Genomic DNA, 16,223 nt, shown 5'->3' with positions numbered 1-16,223 from the left:
AAGTTTTTCTATCAGGTAAATGGTCGTCCGAATGTAATATACTTAGAAATTTACGTCTTCACACGTTCGGGATTGGTGTGGTTAAACTCAACAAACAGATCAAGCGGCAGTCTTTCAGAGTCTTCGATTATTGATCGAAGTTCAGAGTCCGTATGTTGTCTGAAATTCATAAATTTTTGTCGTGTTTGGAAAAAATCTTCCGACTTACTTCGTCTATTTAGGAAAATGGAGATCCGAGATTTTCTTACAATGTTGCTATCTGTGACACCTGAAGCTCAGCAATATATTTCAGATGATACTTATTTATTGTATGACGTTTAAGAAATGTTTATGCAGTATAACTATTGATAAACTGTTCATTGGAATGTTTCAATATTAAATTGAAAAAGAGTTTTTAATTGCTTCTATAGGTGTGCGGTAGTAGCTTGTATTATAGAACACAAGATATTTAACATATATTTGAATCGCACTAATGGCATTTTCGAAATATCTTTGCATGCTCCCCTCCACGGTGTTTCCCGAGCGCTATGACATGTCCTTCTTCAAACGAGGCTTGTGGAGAGTATTAAGCGGTAAGCAGCGGCTTGGATCTGCCCCTGGCATTGCTGAAGTCCATGGGCGACGGTAACTACTCACCATCAGGTGGGCCGTATGCTCGTCTGCCTACAAGGGCAATAAAAAAAAAGCAATACCTAAATACAATCTTAAAGGAACTTAACAGCTCTCAAAGGTTGTCGTCAACAATGCGGTCCAGGACTATCCGATATTGTGGACACGTATCGTGATGGCCAGCAGAGTCTAACGAGAAACTTGTTGCTCAGGGTAGAGTCAGTGGTAAAAGACCTCGAACCCCATGCACCTGACCGATCATGTAAAAAACCTTATAAAAACCCCACATAACGAGTGCGTACGCCAAGCCTCAGTTTGTGAATTATGGAGAATAGCTGTGAAGGCTACAATAAACAAGGTTTCCTCATAACCACAATTGCTCTGCCAGGAGTAACTGACTATGATGATGATGATGATGATATAAATAAAAGTTCTGAAGAAAAACATTCTATCGATCAAACTCAAGTGCTAAGTGGAAGATCTTTCTTTGTCGATGACTCTAAAGGTGATGTTGGATTTACATAAAATGAAGAATCATGAAACAAAATGAAAAAGTTGAAAAATGAAAAAAGACGAAGTTCGTCAAAACGGGTAAACGTTCATTCAGAATCAAAAAAATCCAGTGTTTTTCTTGTCTCAGCAGACGAACCTACATTGCTCTTAAGGAAGGAGGATTCAATACAATATGAGTCCTGGGCTCCAGAGATATACGTCATCGTAAGACGAAGTTTTAATGAAATATTCAAAACATCCATCCCTTGAGTAAATGATTTCATTCATAAACCAAACTAATATATATTCAAATAATGTTCTCAGATTCAGATCGTGGACATAATTTTACTACGAGTTTGAATGCCAAGGTCGTGTTGTGGATGAGAATAAAAAAAAATGTATTCATATATTTGATTAGATTTTCGCGAGTCGTATGCCTGCGTCTAAGTAATATTTGTGGTTAATCTTGTTTATTCAGAGTCAGTATCTTTTTTAAAGATGTTTCTTATTCATGATCTCTAAGTAATTGTTCTTGTATCGTTTATGCATTTTCAATAAAAGCGAACTAAATTGCAGTTTGTTAGCGTTTTGAGCGTAAAATGTTAAAATATCGATCCATCCCAGAGTAGCAGGAGCGAATGAAGATATTGTACAAATGTGCTGAAAGTATTATACAGTAATTATATATCGACGCTTGAAAAGCAAACGTGACTAAGAGACAAGGATGTATATTAAATATATGTATGTGTATAATAAAAATCTTACATTTATTTCCGTTATCTGGTACCTGTAACACAAGTTCTTTACGAACTTACCACGGGACCAGTTAATGTGGCGTGATTGTTTTAAAAAAAAAAAATGCGTGAACTTTACAGTAGACTAATTTAAAGTTCAAATACCTGAAAAAAATTATATTTTAACGAATATAGCTGTGGATTGAATTGATTTTAATAGACCTAGAAATATATTTTTTTTGCGCATCGAATATGGTTATTACCTATCATTTATGTATAAAGCAGAGTTATTGTCGCTTAGTCACGTTTGCCTTTCACGCGTCGATATGTATAATATTACTGATAAGCCTAAGCCTTCCTAAGCTTTAAATGGGAAGCTTTAATATAAAACGTCGGGCTTCTTCCTTTAAAAACGACAAAATTCGAACACGTATACAAAATAAAATTACGTGTACGTTTTTTTTAAGCCATAAATTCCATTACAGGAAATGCTATTTCTCCCTTTGAGAATGAATGAAAATGATAACCATTTCATACAAGCGTTCATTCCTTATTTTACTTCCATTAGGGTAGAATTGCCAAAAGTCGTTGCTTATAATCACACACACACACACACACACACACATAATGACCTTAAATGATAACACCTAATGATCTCTCAACACTAGTCCGCAGCATCTGTTCACGACTTAACCTAACCTAATCTATCTTAAGAAGGAGGGAGCCTGGAGATCAGTAATACAGGTTTTTGAACCTAGTACAGACTTCAGCTCTTTCAAAGGCTTACAAAATAAATTATAAGGTAATTTCCATTTGTATTCGCACTATACCTCTAAGAGAGAAATAAATAAATTATTATTATTATTATTCTTGTATTGTGTTTCTCGAAATACTTAAGATATTTCGGTATAATGAAGATCACGGGCCTATGCCAAGTGAGCTTCATTTTCTACTTGCAGAATATTTAAGTCTTCCTGCATGAATTGACGGACTATACGGCATGTGTTTAATATTGCGGCTTTTTGTATGGTCATGTACGCGTTTTCTGCTATGTCTAATATTTTTAAAGATTGGAGTAGGTGTTTAGGTATAACGCCTGTACTGGATAGCACCAGAGGTACAATGTAGGCTTTGTTCATTTTCCAGATTCTTAAAATTTCTTCCTTTAATTCTGTATATTTATTTACTTTTTCAGCTATTGATTTCTGTATATTATTGGTGTTAGGAACTGCTATGTCTATTATATGCACTACTTTATTTATTTTATCAATTAGAGTTATATCTGGCCTATTATTGTGTATACTTTTGTCAGTTATTATGGCTCTGCCGAAGTACATCTTGTGCGTGGCGCCCTCCAGCACAGGTTTTGGGGTGTATTGGTAATATGGTTTCAGTGTGCTTTCTAATAATTTATATTTCAGAGCTAACCTTTGGTGAACTATGTGAGCTACCTGATTGTGCCTATGTGTGTAATCGGTTTGTGTGAGTGTTAGTATTATTATTATTATAATATATCCTTATAATATAAGATGTATCAATTTCCTTAATTTGAAGTCTGTAACCTCAGCGGCTTAGTCTCTGCTTCGATAAATCACTTAGTCTGTCTGGACAAGAATATTTATAGTATAGTTTTTTTCATTCCCTTCCTTTTCCGACATTTCCAATACTAAAGATTTTGTGATCATATCATTTCAAGAAAAAGTATAAAACTTCAGTGCTTAGCTTCCCTAGAAGGCGATCTCATGCATCACTCAGTTTAGAGGTAGCTTCTGTTATGCATGCAGTGAATTTTTTGTCAAAAACAAGAGGCCAAACAAATTAAACTTATTCACTAACCACGATATAATAAAACGCATTTGAAACCTGTGTTCCCCTCCATTTGGAAATAATGGTACACAGAGAAAAAAGTTTGAAGCTCTTTGAAGAACATTATGTGTATGTTTTTGGGGATTACTAATGACTAACAACAAAATCTGTAGTCCCTTTTATACTTATTGCTCGAAATATTTTTTTAAGTTCCAACAATTCCCGGGAGCTAAAGCACGGTTCGCGGTTTTGTTAGTGTATCTGATGATACAATGAAATTCCGTTCTTTTCTGTTACGAGGCTTTATTTTATATTTGTACAATAACTTGTTTAGAGATGTTTAGTTTTGTATTTTTGATAAATTAAATGAAGTATGTAAAGAAGCAAGAAAGTTGGTTAAATTGAATGAAGAAGGTAGGTAAAGAAGCGGAGATTACTCCCCCGTAAAAAATTTCAAGAGACAGATTATATTTAAATTACAGAGTAGTTAGCTTAATATGGATTATAGACGACATGAAGATACGACAAAGGCGTTAACAATTTGCATTAACCGTTCGAAAGAGACAAAATGATACAGTTGCGGTAAACATCAGACAAAGACAAAATTATGTGAACGAAATACGAAAGAATGGAAATCAGTATTGTCCGCCCACCCCAAAAATATATCAGTAATGTGTTTAAAAATATTGAAAGTTTAAAAATGTACCAAAAAATACCAGAATATGAAAGGATACAAAAAAAAACTAAATTAGTTTTACGGAGCTTAAATTATACCAATTTGGTACTGAATATCCTAAAAACGGTCACACTGGTGATATTGCTCGGTAGACCGACGGTCCGAATGTCGTTGTTCGAAACTTCTATATATGCAAGTTTATCTTGAAAATGCCGTGAACGAGATTCAGGCATCTGTCAAATATCTTGCGTTGCATGATAGCTACCCGCCACAGGGACTACCAAGTGAATAAAGCAGCTCATAGCGAGGAAATAGCTTTAGTAATAAGAACGCTTGTACCGCCCTGTATTCCGGAACGTTTAATGTCATTTATAAAAGTTTGTAGCTGGAGGTATTTAAAGAACCAAATGCTCCGGGAAGCTAAATTATATTGGACATCTTACGTCGCCACATCGCAACTGTACCATAATAATATTATTTATTGGGTTTTCCACAATTCTATCAAATATGAAGAGCTGCATAATTTTGTTGCATTACTGCATAAAGCGAATAATTAAAGACCAATCGTCATTACTAAATCAGTCGTAAGCTCATTTTAATTTTAATTTTTATGAACTGGATAAAACAAGTGACCGCCTCTTCGATCCTTGGAGTATTTTGTGTAATTTTCGTGTCATTTACACTTTATCTCTTATACAGCGCTAAGATGAATTTTGTAATTGTATTTTAAGGTAATGTATTTATCTAGATAATCATCACCGCCTATTGTACAAATGTATTTGCTTGTTGACTGTTTTCTGATGTTAATTGTGTTTTGGTGTGTAATAAAGTATTTTCTCTCTTCTCTCACTCTCTTTCTCATTTCCCATTATATAAGTTCTGGTCTTCGCTAAATCGTTACATTTAGAAAAACGTGTGAAGTCTATTTTGATACTTCTCCCGATACAGATACCATCTATCTATCTACAGATACCATCGTTAGCAAGGCTCTTTTGCGTATGTAATCGCCAATGTCGCCCACTCGTAAATTAGGATCCAACCCGCAGATGAGACACACCCGAGTCAAGCTACGGTCAAGGTGACAGGTTTGACGCGGAGCAAATATTTTCCAGCCACTCTACCTCACACTTAGAACTTATTGGTGTGTTCATTCCGAAGTACTAGGACCATAAATATTTATTATAGTTATACGTTTGAACATTATTATGGTTCTATTGTCAAAAACTATACTTCTTTAATCACAGTTTTAGCCACTATAGGCAAATAATATTAAAAACAAACGGTATTAATCTATTCTCAGTTAGACCACAGACTTTTACAATAAACAAAAGAGTATATATGCGTGTGTGTGTCAAATACATGGTAGCGTGCGTAATGTCTTTTTTATTGATGTAATTTGTATGCGTAATTAAAAAAAAAATTAACATTCTGCACTCCTTCTCTATATTCTCTATAAGTGTGAGAAATTTCATACTCCTCCGATCACGCGATTTTCGTAAAAATGTGTACAAAGTTTTGCTTCACGTATTAATATATAGATTACCGCAATTCGTAAACATGCAATATAGTTGCAATTCATCATCATCAGCCTTTATCTGCCCACTGTTGGACATAGGCCTTCCCCAATGCCTTCCACAAAATGCGGTCCTCCGCCTTCCGCATCCAACGACTTCCCGCCGTGCGCACTAAGTCGTCGGTCCACCTGGTTGGAGGACGCCCCACGCTCCTGTTCCTGGGTACGACGTTAAACTTCCTAGTTGCCAACCCGCATGCCCAGCGTAGTGACTTAAGGGCACAAACCTCCCAATGACAGGATACAGAATGGGTTGCAATTCACGAGGACTCCCAACGCACGCAAGCAAATTAGCTTCGGAATTTCATTGATTTACTAGAATTTTGTTCTAAAGTTCAGACTCGGCTCAACTAACTTCGAACGATTCATAAAGCAGATTCGAACGTTCCGAAAGATAAACGAATCAATGAATATTTTATTCACTGAATTTTAAAGTAATCCGAAGTCAATTTCGATATTCGATTTTATTACGACGGAGTTTTGACTAAGTCTCTAATGACAGAGAGAAGTTTTCGATTTTGTTGATTACCATAAACTAATACTTTAACCGACTTCGAATGAAAAAGAACTACTGGTGGTAGGACCTTTTGTGAGTCCGCACGGGTACCACCGCCCTGCCTATATCTGCCGTGAAGCAGCAATGCGTTTGGGTTTGAAGGGTAGGGCAGCCGTGGTAACTATACTGATACCTTAGAACTTATATCTCAAGGTGGGTGGCGCATTTACGTTGTAGATGTCCATGGGCTCCAATAACCACTTAACACCGGGTGGACTGTGAGCTCGTCCACCCATCTAAACAATAAAAAAAAAAGGCTTCTCAATTCGAGACCTTGGTTTTTCTGGATAAACGACAAAGGGAATAACTTCTACCGAGCGGATGAAATTGCTCGGTAGACCGACGCTCCGAATTTTATTATTGTTCGGAACTTGTATAAATGTAAGCTTATCATGAAAATATCGAGCTCACAGCCCACTTGGTGTTGTGGTTACTGGAGCCCATAGACATCCATAACGTAAATGCGCCACCCACCTTGAGATATAAGTTCTGAGGTCACAAATAAGTTACAATGGCTGCCCCACCCTTCAAACCGAAACGCATTATTGCTTCACGGCAGAAATAGGCAGGATGGTTGTACCCACTCGCGCGGACTCACAAGAGGTCCTAGCGCCAGTAATCTGATTGACTGTCCAGCATAAATAAGTTCTTCTGACTATCTACAACAATCTAATAGGCGTCTATCATAGCCAATTAATAACAATGAATCGATACTGAATTTACTCCAATTTACCGATGAAACTAGCAATTACTTCCGACATTAGATTATAATATGATATATCCGAGTATGAATGTGAAATATTAAATAATATATACTATTAAATATGACCAAGTCTAAGGCATTTATACCGTATGAACTTGAAATTTTCTAATAAGTGTAATATCTAGTAGCATCACTAGTAATTTCCAGTAATGAATACTTGACCTTTATGTCCGAATCATATTTCGTTCAAATAAGTATTCCGTAGTAGAATCTACGAACAATTCGCTACGGTCTTCGTAGTGGGCACATATTGAAAACTAGCTCAGTCTTCGCGCGTCGCCGCCTACGAGCGGACGTCTTTTCTTTCAAAAGAAAATTTAATGAAAAATTACGTCTCAAATGTTGTGTAAAACTTGTTTTTTTTTTAAAATCATGCAGTTTTATTCAAAATCGGTGGCTGGTGTAGAACACTAAATTAAAGGTGATATTTAAATAGAGTAATCTTTAGTTCCTAGTTTTAATTAGAAAAGTATGTATGCAGTTTTTAATAATAGAGAAATTGGTTTATTTGTTTTTCCGAGATTAGCTGACATTCATACAATTTAATAAGCCATAATGTTGACCAAACTCAAAGAAGGAGATCATGCTAACTTTTTTTTGTGAGACATCTTTTTCTAATTATTTATTTTTACGAATTAATTTAAAAACATTTAAAAATACCATGAATATAGTACTAGAATTGGAATCAATTATTGGAAAAAAATACAACTATCATAAGTCATGTCGAAGTCGCAATTACATTAGAATTGCTATTCTTACCGCATCGGATAATTGTTCCCTCATGAAATGAAAACAAAATTGTTTTTTTTGTGAAATCAAATGTCCTGTATTTTATTAATAAATGCAGTTTAAAGTATGCTAAGCTTTGTTTATACGTATTGAAAGAAATAAAAAATAAAAATACATAAATAAACATTTTATGTAACTATTTTATGTGCCTAAACAGAGGACGTTTAAGATATTCAATAGTTTTTTCACAGTGATTAGGTTTCACAGAGTATACATTTTTTTAACAGTATCTCTCTACTACACTATATTATATATAATTATAGTTTAATAGACATGTCCACTACAGTGTGTTTTGTTGGTTAAAAGAAAATATAAATAAATTCGCAGGCATTCATAATCGAAAAAAAAAAAAAAAACTGTGTTTTATTGCTATTCGAATTAAAATCTAGAATACAATATATCTCAAAGCTGACCAAGCCATATCCCTCACTGATTTCAGAGGGCTTTAAATAAAATGTGGCATTACAACAATCAAGTGTATAGTGAAATAAATTGAATATTTATTTCAGCTTCAATCTCATGTATACGAGTATAATAAAAGTTATTGAATGTCAAATTTATTTCAATTGGATTTTCCAAAAGAAAGTTAAAGTTTGTCTGACTAAACTGACTAACAAACTGACTAAACGAAAGGCTGTTTTAAATGAGTATCTTTTTTAAGCAGCAGAAGTCGTCGTGACCTAAAGGGTTAAAAGGTTGAGCGATGCACCGGTGTTCGAATCCCAGGCGGGTACCAATTTTTCTAATGAAATACGTACTCAACAAAAGTTCACTATTGACTTACACGGTGAAAGAATAACATCGTGTAATAAAAACCAAACCCGTAAAATTTAAATTTGCGTAATTACTGGTGGTAAGACCTCTTGTGAACCCGCATGGGTAGATACCACCAACCTGCCTATTTCTGGCGTGAAGCAGCAATGCGTTTCGATTTGAAGGGTGGGGCAACCGTTGCAACTATACTTGAGACCTTAGAACTTATGTCTCAAGGTGGGTGGCGCATTTACGTTATAGGTGTCTATGGGCTCCAGTAACCACAACACCAAGTGGGCTGTGAACTCGTCCACCCATGTAAGCAATAACAAAACACAAATGTATTATTAAAACTACAATAATCGAAATAATACGAAGAGACCGCGAAAGAGAGCTTCATACCCAAAAAGTATCATAAAATATACTATATAGGTAATCACTAACTTATTAACTTTACTACTTAATGAAAGAGTAACTGAACTTTTTCTCGGATCTTGTTGAAAGGCTAAAAAGGGTCCACAAAAAAAAAACATAATCGTTTATCGAAATTAAAAGCATTTGTAGACCAAAATATCTTTCATCGCAGTTCATATTTGAAAGTCACCCAGTAAGTTACAAAGTAAACACAGATATCAATCAATGATAATAGATAAGAGTTGTGATTAACTATGTATACTTTTTCTCGTAATCAGCTCGATACATCATTTCAGTAATCCTGACTTAGTTTGAATGCTCATTATTACGTTTCCTTTTTCGCGGCTCTGTACACTATCGACTATTATTAAATGAGTTCTGGCCTATCCTATATCCTATGCTATATAAACCAGAAATGTCAAATCTCTGATAATAACCCATAAGACAATTGTTTAAAAAATGTATACCACTTCCGAGTGATTGTACAGTTATGTGATTAATGATTGAAAAACAGAAATTAATGGCTAACACTCACGTGAGGCTTAACTGTACTATATGCGTGAATGTTATTTGGTAACTATTTCAACAAATAATGTATTTTTACGGCATATGCGGATCAATGTGCTTGCGGCCTATCTTGTGTGGTGGATTTATTGAAGTTATACATTAAAAGTATAGCTAAAATCTCAATTATTAATTGTGTATATTACGACCGACCCACTCATCAAAATGGAAAGCCTATTTGCCGGCCGAAATAGGCAGAATGTTGGTCTCTACGCTAACAAGATAGTACCAAATCGTCCGTGACCACGAAAATCTGTAAAGTAATCGACATTGGAAACAAAATGATGGCAATGAAAAACGCGAAATTAATCCTTTAAAAATTGTTTAATTCGTGTATTATATTAAACATTATTACAAGCCCCCATAAATCGATAGCTGTGCATATCTTCTCCCCAAGATTCAATATAATGACGAGTCCTGCGCTCCCGGCGCTGAGGATGCGCCTTGTTCTTTTAATTCTGATAAATAATGTACATAACTCCTACGAATAAATTATTTATTCCTAGCATAACTCTAATATTTATTCAGTACTAGCTGACCCGGCAGACTTCGAAGTGCTACAATCGATAAATAAAAGACCTAAACTTTTGTATAATATAAACTTAAAACAATTAAAAGGAATCCGTCCGACGGGGGACACATCAAAATAAAAACAAAATTGTTGTTTTTATTTAATTCAGAGCTTTTTCATATTTATCTACCTTTTAAACCTTCTCTGGACTTCCACAAATCATTGAAGACCAAAATTAGCCAAATCGGTCCAGCTGTTCTCGAGTTTTAGCGAGACTAACGAACAGCAATTCATTTATATATAGATGAATATCAGTTTATGTCATTCGTCGAAACAATCGTAACGTTTCAAAACACAATACTCATGGAAAACAGGTTGTTTGTGACACCACACGCTGTGCTCTTAAGCATCGGTCTGTCTCGTAAGCACACTATGAAATAATTCCATGTGTCTCTTGCCAACTCAATTCATCATAGTTGTAATTTCATTTGGGAGTGTAATTTTCGTCACGCGAACAGAAGTAGCGTTAGACGTTTATTGGAATTTTCTATATGATGTCGGAGCCCATGTAACTTTGACATTTTTTTTTATCGTAATCGCTATGGTTGAACTGAATAAAAAAGCGCCCCGAATTGAAATCTTTGAAGACGTCTAAATCGACACAATTTGACTTAATGCATGTTTTTTTTTTTTTTCGTTAACGTATACAAGAGGCAAAAATTGTCGTGGCCTAGATAGGACGACTGGTGTTGTCGTATCGAGCGGCTGTGCCGGCGTTATGTCACGCAGCTAAGTACCGATTTTTTTAAGGGGATATATGCTTGACTTCTTTTTTTATTGATTCGATGGGTGGACGAGCTCACGGTCCACCTGATGTTAAGTGGTTACCGGAGTACATATACATCTACAACGTAAATGCCGCCACCCACCTCGAGGCATGGTTTTAAGGTCTTATTTTTCATGGCACAACGGCTGCACAAACCGAAACACATTACAGCTTCATGGCAGAAATAGGCAGGGTGTCGATACCTACACGTGCGGATTCGCAAGACGTCCTACCATGAAAACATCGTGTTATCAAAAATAAAATTTCCATAATGATAATTTGTTAGGATTAGTTGTAAGCCCGCATCGCTAGGTACCAACATCTTGTCTATTTGTGCCGCGAAGCAGTCATGCGTTCCCGTTTAAAAGGTTTGGCAGCTTTTGAACTATATGTAGCGGAATTCACGTTGTGATATCAATGGCGTCCCCAAACAACTTTACACCAAGTGAGTCATAAGGTCGTTCACCCATCTAAACAAAAAAAATATACACCCTATATTTATAACACTACCCACGAAAAATTTGTGGCCAAAAATAGACAAGAAGGAGGATTTGGGGTTTCAAATATGCGCTACTCAACCATCTACATAATAATATTTTCTTTTTTGACTTTATTACACGTTTTTATTCCCCGTAATTAAAATTGGTCATTGCCGAGGGTACTCATAGAAAATTTCGATCGCCATTACAATACTTAATCCCTTTTAATAAAATTTCAATTAATACCGTTGTTGTGAGATCTGGATTCGTTCCATCGAATTCAAGTTTTTAATTAAAACAAAGCCGGTTACGATGTTTAAAACAATAAATGTATGTGCGGGTTGAATCAGTATTATTTTGTTTCAGATGAAAGCCTGGACTGCACACGAGCAGGACACAACGCTGTCATGCTGTCGCGCTCTACACGTCAAGCACGCGGCCTATGCCAGCGCTCTTTACACATTAGTGAGTATAATCACTATTCCATCTAGTACATTAGAAGAGAGAGAGTGAGAGAGAAAGAGAAGAGAGAGAGAGAGAGAGAGAGAGAGAGAGAGAGAGAGAGAGAGAGAGAGAGAGAGATTTCAAATCAACATTAACGCAAGCATTACGTCTATTTCCTCTAATTTAAATATAACAGTCTCTTAAAAGAAAAGAAGGGAAATGAAATCATATTACCTCAGTTCGAAGAATTTGAACTCTGAATTAATGAGCACAGATTGGAATTCTATGTACGCAGCCTGTATTCCCCGTGGGCACGCGTGAGTAAGCTTATCCAGCCTGTTGCTTTGGGAGTCGTATGATACAACATGTTTCAGATCTAGGAACATTACATTTGTGATAAGAATCACATCGAACACGAAGGCGTAAAGGTACATATATATATATATATATTATATGTTGGAGTATTTCCACTTTCGGGTAGCGACATGGTAAGCGGGCGGTCTTCGTAAGTCAATAAAACTAGAAAGCTCCCTGCCATATAGGGCAGGGGTGGTATAAATGCAGGACGAGACGGGGGAGGACTGTTCGCAGCGCGTATACGGTTGCATAGCATCGACAAAACATATATACTTATACATAATACGATGGGCTTGGTTCTGTTGGGCGGAGTGATGCCCGCGGAGGAGTCACCCCGGCGCCGGCTGCTGTCCTCTGCTTGATTTTTTTTTTTCTTCCTAACTACTAACTATAACTAACTAAAACTAAACTACTATACTAACTATTAACTACTCACTATTTACAATATATACAAAGCGGGACAACAGTCAGCACCGTGGGGCCCGCCACCGGCCCCATGCCGCGGCCCCACCTCTACACGTCAGAGGGGGAGCCGCGGCACTAGTTTGGCGCTCACCCGCTAAGGGCTCCCCAGAAGGGGAAAACCGTCGCGGGGAGGGACCGACGTAAAGTCACTCCCCTTAAGGGGGAGTGGTCCACCCAAACGGGCGGTAGAGTGGGTCCCCATAGGGGGGCACCCCAACAGTGTGGGGGGAAATGAAGAGTGTGGACAGCTCAGTCCCATGGGGGCACTCATTATGAGCACTCCCATATCACTCCGGTTAAGCCGACTATCTTACCATAGCCGGGGGTTCCAGTAGCTCCCTTGGTAGCGCCCGACCATCAGGTGGTCTGGCGTGCAAGGGAGCTATATTGTGGAGATGCTCGTGGGGTCCACCGTCAGCCCGCTCGTACATATTACGAGCTAGCCTCCGAATGAACTCCTCGAGCGACTCCACATCTAGATCCCGGGCGATTACGTCGTTTCTGACGTAACGCCCTGCTCCGACTATCGTGCGAAGAGCCAGATTCTGCTGGGCCTGTAACTTCACCCGCATGATCTGCGGGATGAGGTGATACCAGGCCGCAGCTGCGTACGTGATACGGGAACGAACATACGTCTTGTAAATGCCGAGTCTAGTCCTGGTCGGCAACCTGGAGGCCAACACCGGCCGGAGGAGAAACCTCGCATAGCGGGCGGCCGCCAACGCCGACTTGGCGTGGGCGGTCATCCTCAAACTCCGGTCGATACTGACTCCCAGGTATCGGACACTGGGCCTAAACTCGACATTGACTCCACGAAGACTGAGCTGTCCTGGGACGACTCTTGTGCGGACCGGACCGAAGAGAATAGCCGCGGTCTTCCCCACGTTGACCGCGACCCTCCATCGGTCCAGCCACTGGGGCAGTAAGTCCAACAGCCTCTGCATCCTCGTAATGGCCGCAGAAGGGAAATTTGAGGACGCGAAGTAGGCGCTGTCGTCGGCAAACAGCGCCAACTTCACGTCGGCTTCCCACGCTTGGAGGTTGCCCTCAAGCGTGGGAATGTCGTTGGTCTAGAGAGCGTAGAGGACTGGTGCCAGGACGCTTCCCTGGGGAAATCCGGCCGTGACTGGGCGCACCGACGACTTTGCGCCCTCGACCGCGACAAGGAAGGATCTTCCCTCCAGGTACGACCCCAGCAGTCGCACATAGGCGTGCTGGAGGTCCGTGTTCTGCAACAGCTTGTAGATCAGTCCCGCATGCCAGACACGGTCGAAGGCCTTCTCGATATCGAGAAAGACTGCGGCCGTGTACCGGCGCGCGTTGGACCGATCCGCCAAGTGGTGCATAACGCGGACCAATTGCAGCGTTGTCGAGTGACCGCTGCGAAACCCGAATTGCTCGGGTCTGAGAAGGATGTGCGGCGACACCCTTCTCAGCAGCAGCCGCTCGAACAACTTGCCCATATGCGACAGCAGAGTGATCGGACGATAACTGGAGGGATTTCTCCTATCCTTGCCGGGTTTGGGCAGGGCAATAACCTTGCCCAATTTCCAAATTCCCGGGAAGTGTCCTGTGGACAGAATGGAATTGAACAGTCGTGTCATGAATGACACGACCGTTTCGGGGAAGTGGAAAAATGCGAGGGAGGGAATACCGTCCTCGCCCGGCGCCTTGCGCCTCTTCATCCGCTTGATGGAGAGGCGCAATTCACTGGGAGTGATGAAATCACCATCTCCCAACGGTGGCACCGGGGAGGAGAGTAGGCTTGCTACGCTCTCTTCCACCGATTGGTGGAATGCGGCCTCTGAGGGTGCAGAGTTATTTGGAGCGAACTGCCGCTCCAGCATTACGGCCAGGATATCGGCGCGGGCCTGAGCCGAGAAGCGTCGGTTGCCCCTCTCGTCCACGAGTGGACAAGTCGGGGCAGGCCGATTTGAGAGCTGGCGACAAAGTCGGTGGAGGGACACGGACGAGGGGTCCTCACGGGCCTCCTCGATCCGTTCCTCCCACGCATAGCCCCGATAGGAGCTAATCTTCGCCTCCAACTCCGCTTCCAGCTCATTAAGCTCGCGCTTGATCCTGGGACAACGAGTTGTCGCCCAGAGCCTCCTCAGGCCCCTCTTCCGGCGAATAATCGCTTTCAGATGGGCCGGGAGTATACCTTTGGGCCCGCCGCTGGGCACAAGAGTCGTCACCTGGTCGATCGCTCCCCTGATGGAGTCGACAAGGCGGACTGCCGCGTCGTCGACACCCTCAGGGGTGTTGGGGTCCTGAATTACGGGAAGGTCGACTAGGCGTCTCTTAAAGAGCTCCCAGTCGACCCTCGGTCGTAGGGGCGAGGTCGCAACCCGGGTAAGCCCCATTCCCAGTGTGACCAGGATAGGGAGATGGGGGGTACCCAGGTCGTACAGTGCCTCAATAGTTAAGGGGCACCGTAGCCCCTTATGAACGCACACATCCAACACGTCGGGCTGGAGTTGCGCGGCGGTCGGAATGTGCGTGGGTTCGTCGGGGCCGACCACAGAGTAGTCGTCCATATCGGCATCTTCTAACAGCCGCCTGCCCACCGCTGAGTTCAGTCGGAAGCCCCACGCGACGTGCTTCGCGTTGAGGTCCCCGACCAGCAGAGCTGGGCGGCTGTCGCAATTCAGGACCCGTCTTATGTCCCCGGGGTGAAAATCAGGCCCCGGGGGTCTATACGCGGCATAAACCCGCATATCTCCCCCCGAGGTGTGGATCCTCACACCGATCGACCTTGTCGATGTGAAGGCCAGCAAATCCAACTGATCATGCACCACGTCTCGCCTGACGAGCGCCGCAGTGCCTCTGAACGGCGTCCCGGCAGGACTCACCTCGTCACGTCGGTACATGAAGTAGTTTGGAATCCTGAACACATCCCGAGGACGTAGCTTGGTCTCGCCCGGGAGTACAACCCTGAGGTTGTGAGAACCAAGAGATCGTTCTTGCGGGGTTTTACCCCGCCGGGGTTCCAATAAATGATGCGCAGTTCCTGGCTAGCCATTGAACTGCGCAATCATTCGGTAGAACCCCGACAAGAGAGCCCCGAAAGGGCTGGCTCCCGAGGCGATCTCGCGGATCACTCCGGAGACCACCTCGGACAATTTTTCCCAGAGCGCGAGAAGCCATGCAGCAAAGCCGGCAGGCTGTGAGGCCTGCCGACCGCTGCGCTGCTCGCGCTGAGGGCGGGGGGGAAGAGGGGGCAGAGTATTGCCCAACGGCTCAGATTGAGCTTGAGGCAATGTTTGTCCCTCCAGTTGTGGAGGGTTAGGGTCGGCAGTTACGTTGGCTTCCATGGCCTCATGAAGTTGTTGGTCCACTTCCATGTTTCTGGCGCTGCTCTCTCTCGCCATTTTCTTCAAGAGTTTCTTCCTCTCCTTCTTTTTTTTATTTT

The 16,223-nt window shown here is 40.9% G+C and overlaps 1 protein-coding gene across 4 annotated transcripts in view; it reads left to right on the top strand.

Annotated features, from left to right (window-relative positions):
- Positions 1-16,223, top strand: part of LOC101744227 (uncharacterized) — a 69,635-nt gene that overhangs the window by 8,948 nt on the left and 44,464 nt on the right. For 2 of the 4 annotated variants that reach the window (XM_004927909.5, XM_062671737.1), the window contains exons 1-2: positions 7,469-7,630; positions 11,912-12,010. In XM_004927909.5, the coding sequence (XP_004927966.1) occupies positions 11,912-12,010 (99 nt within the window). In that variant the 5' untranslated portion in view covers positions 7,469-7,630. Of the gene's footprint in view, positions 1-7,468; positions 7,631-11,911; positions 12,011-16,223 lie in introns of those variants that run through there. The other 2 variants (XM_062671739.1, XM_062671738.1) reach the window with 1 other exon arrangement.

This window comes from Bombyx mori, chromosome 13 (genome assembly GCF_030269925.1).
Source record: "Bombyx mori chromosome 13, ASM3026992v2".
Lineage (NCBI taxonomy): Eukaryota > Metazoa > Arthropoda > Insecta > Lepidoptera > Bombycidae > Bombyx > Bombyx mori.
The sequence above is the reverse complement of the archived record's forward strand: the minus strand, read 5'-3'. Positions and strand labels throughout refer to the sequence as shown.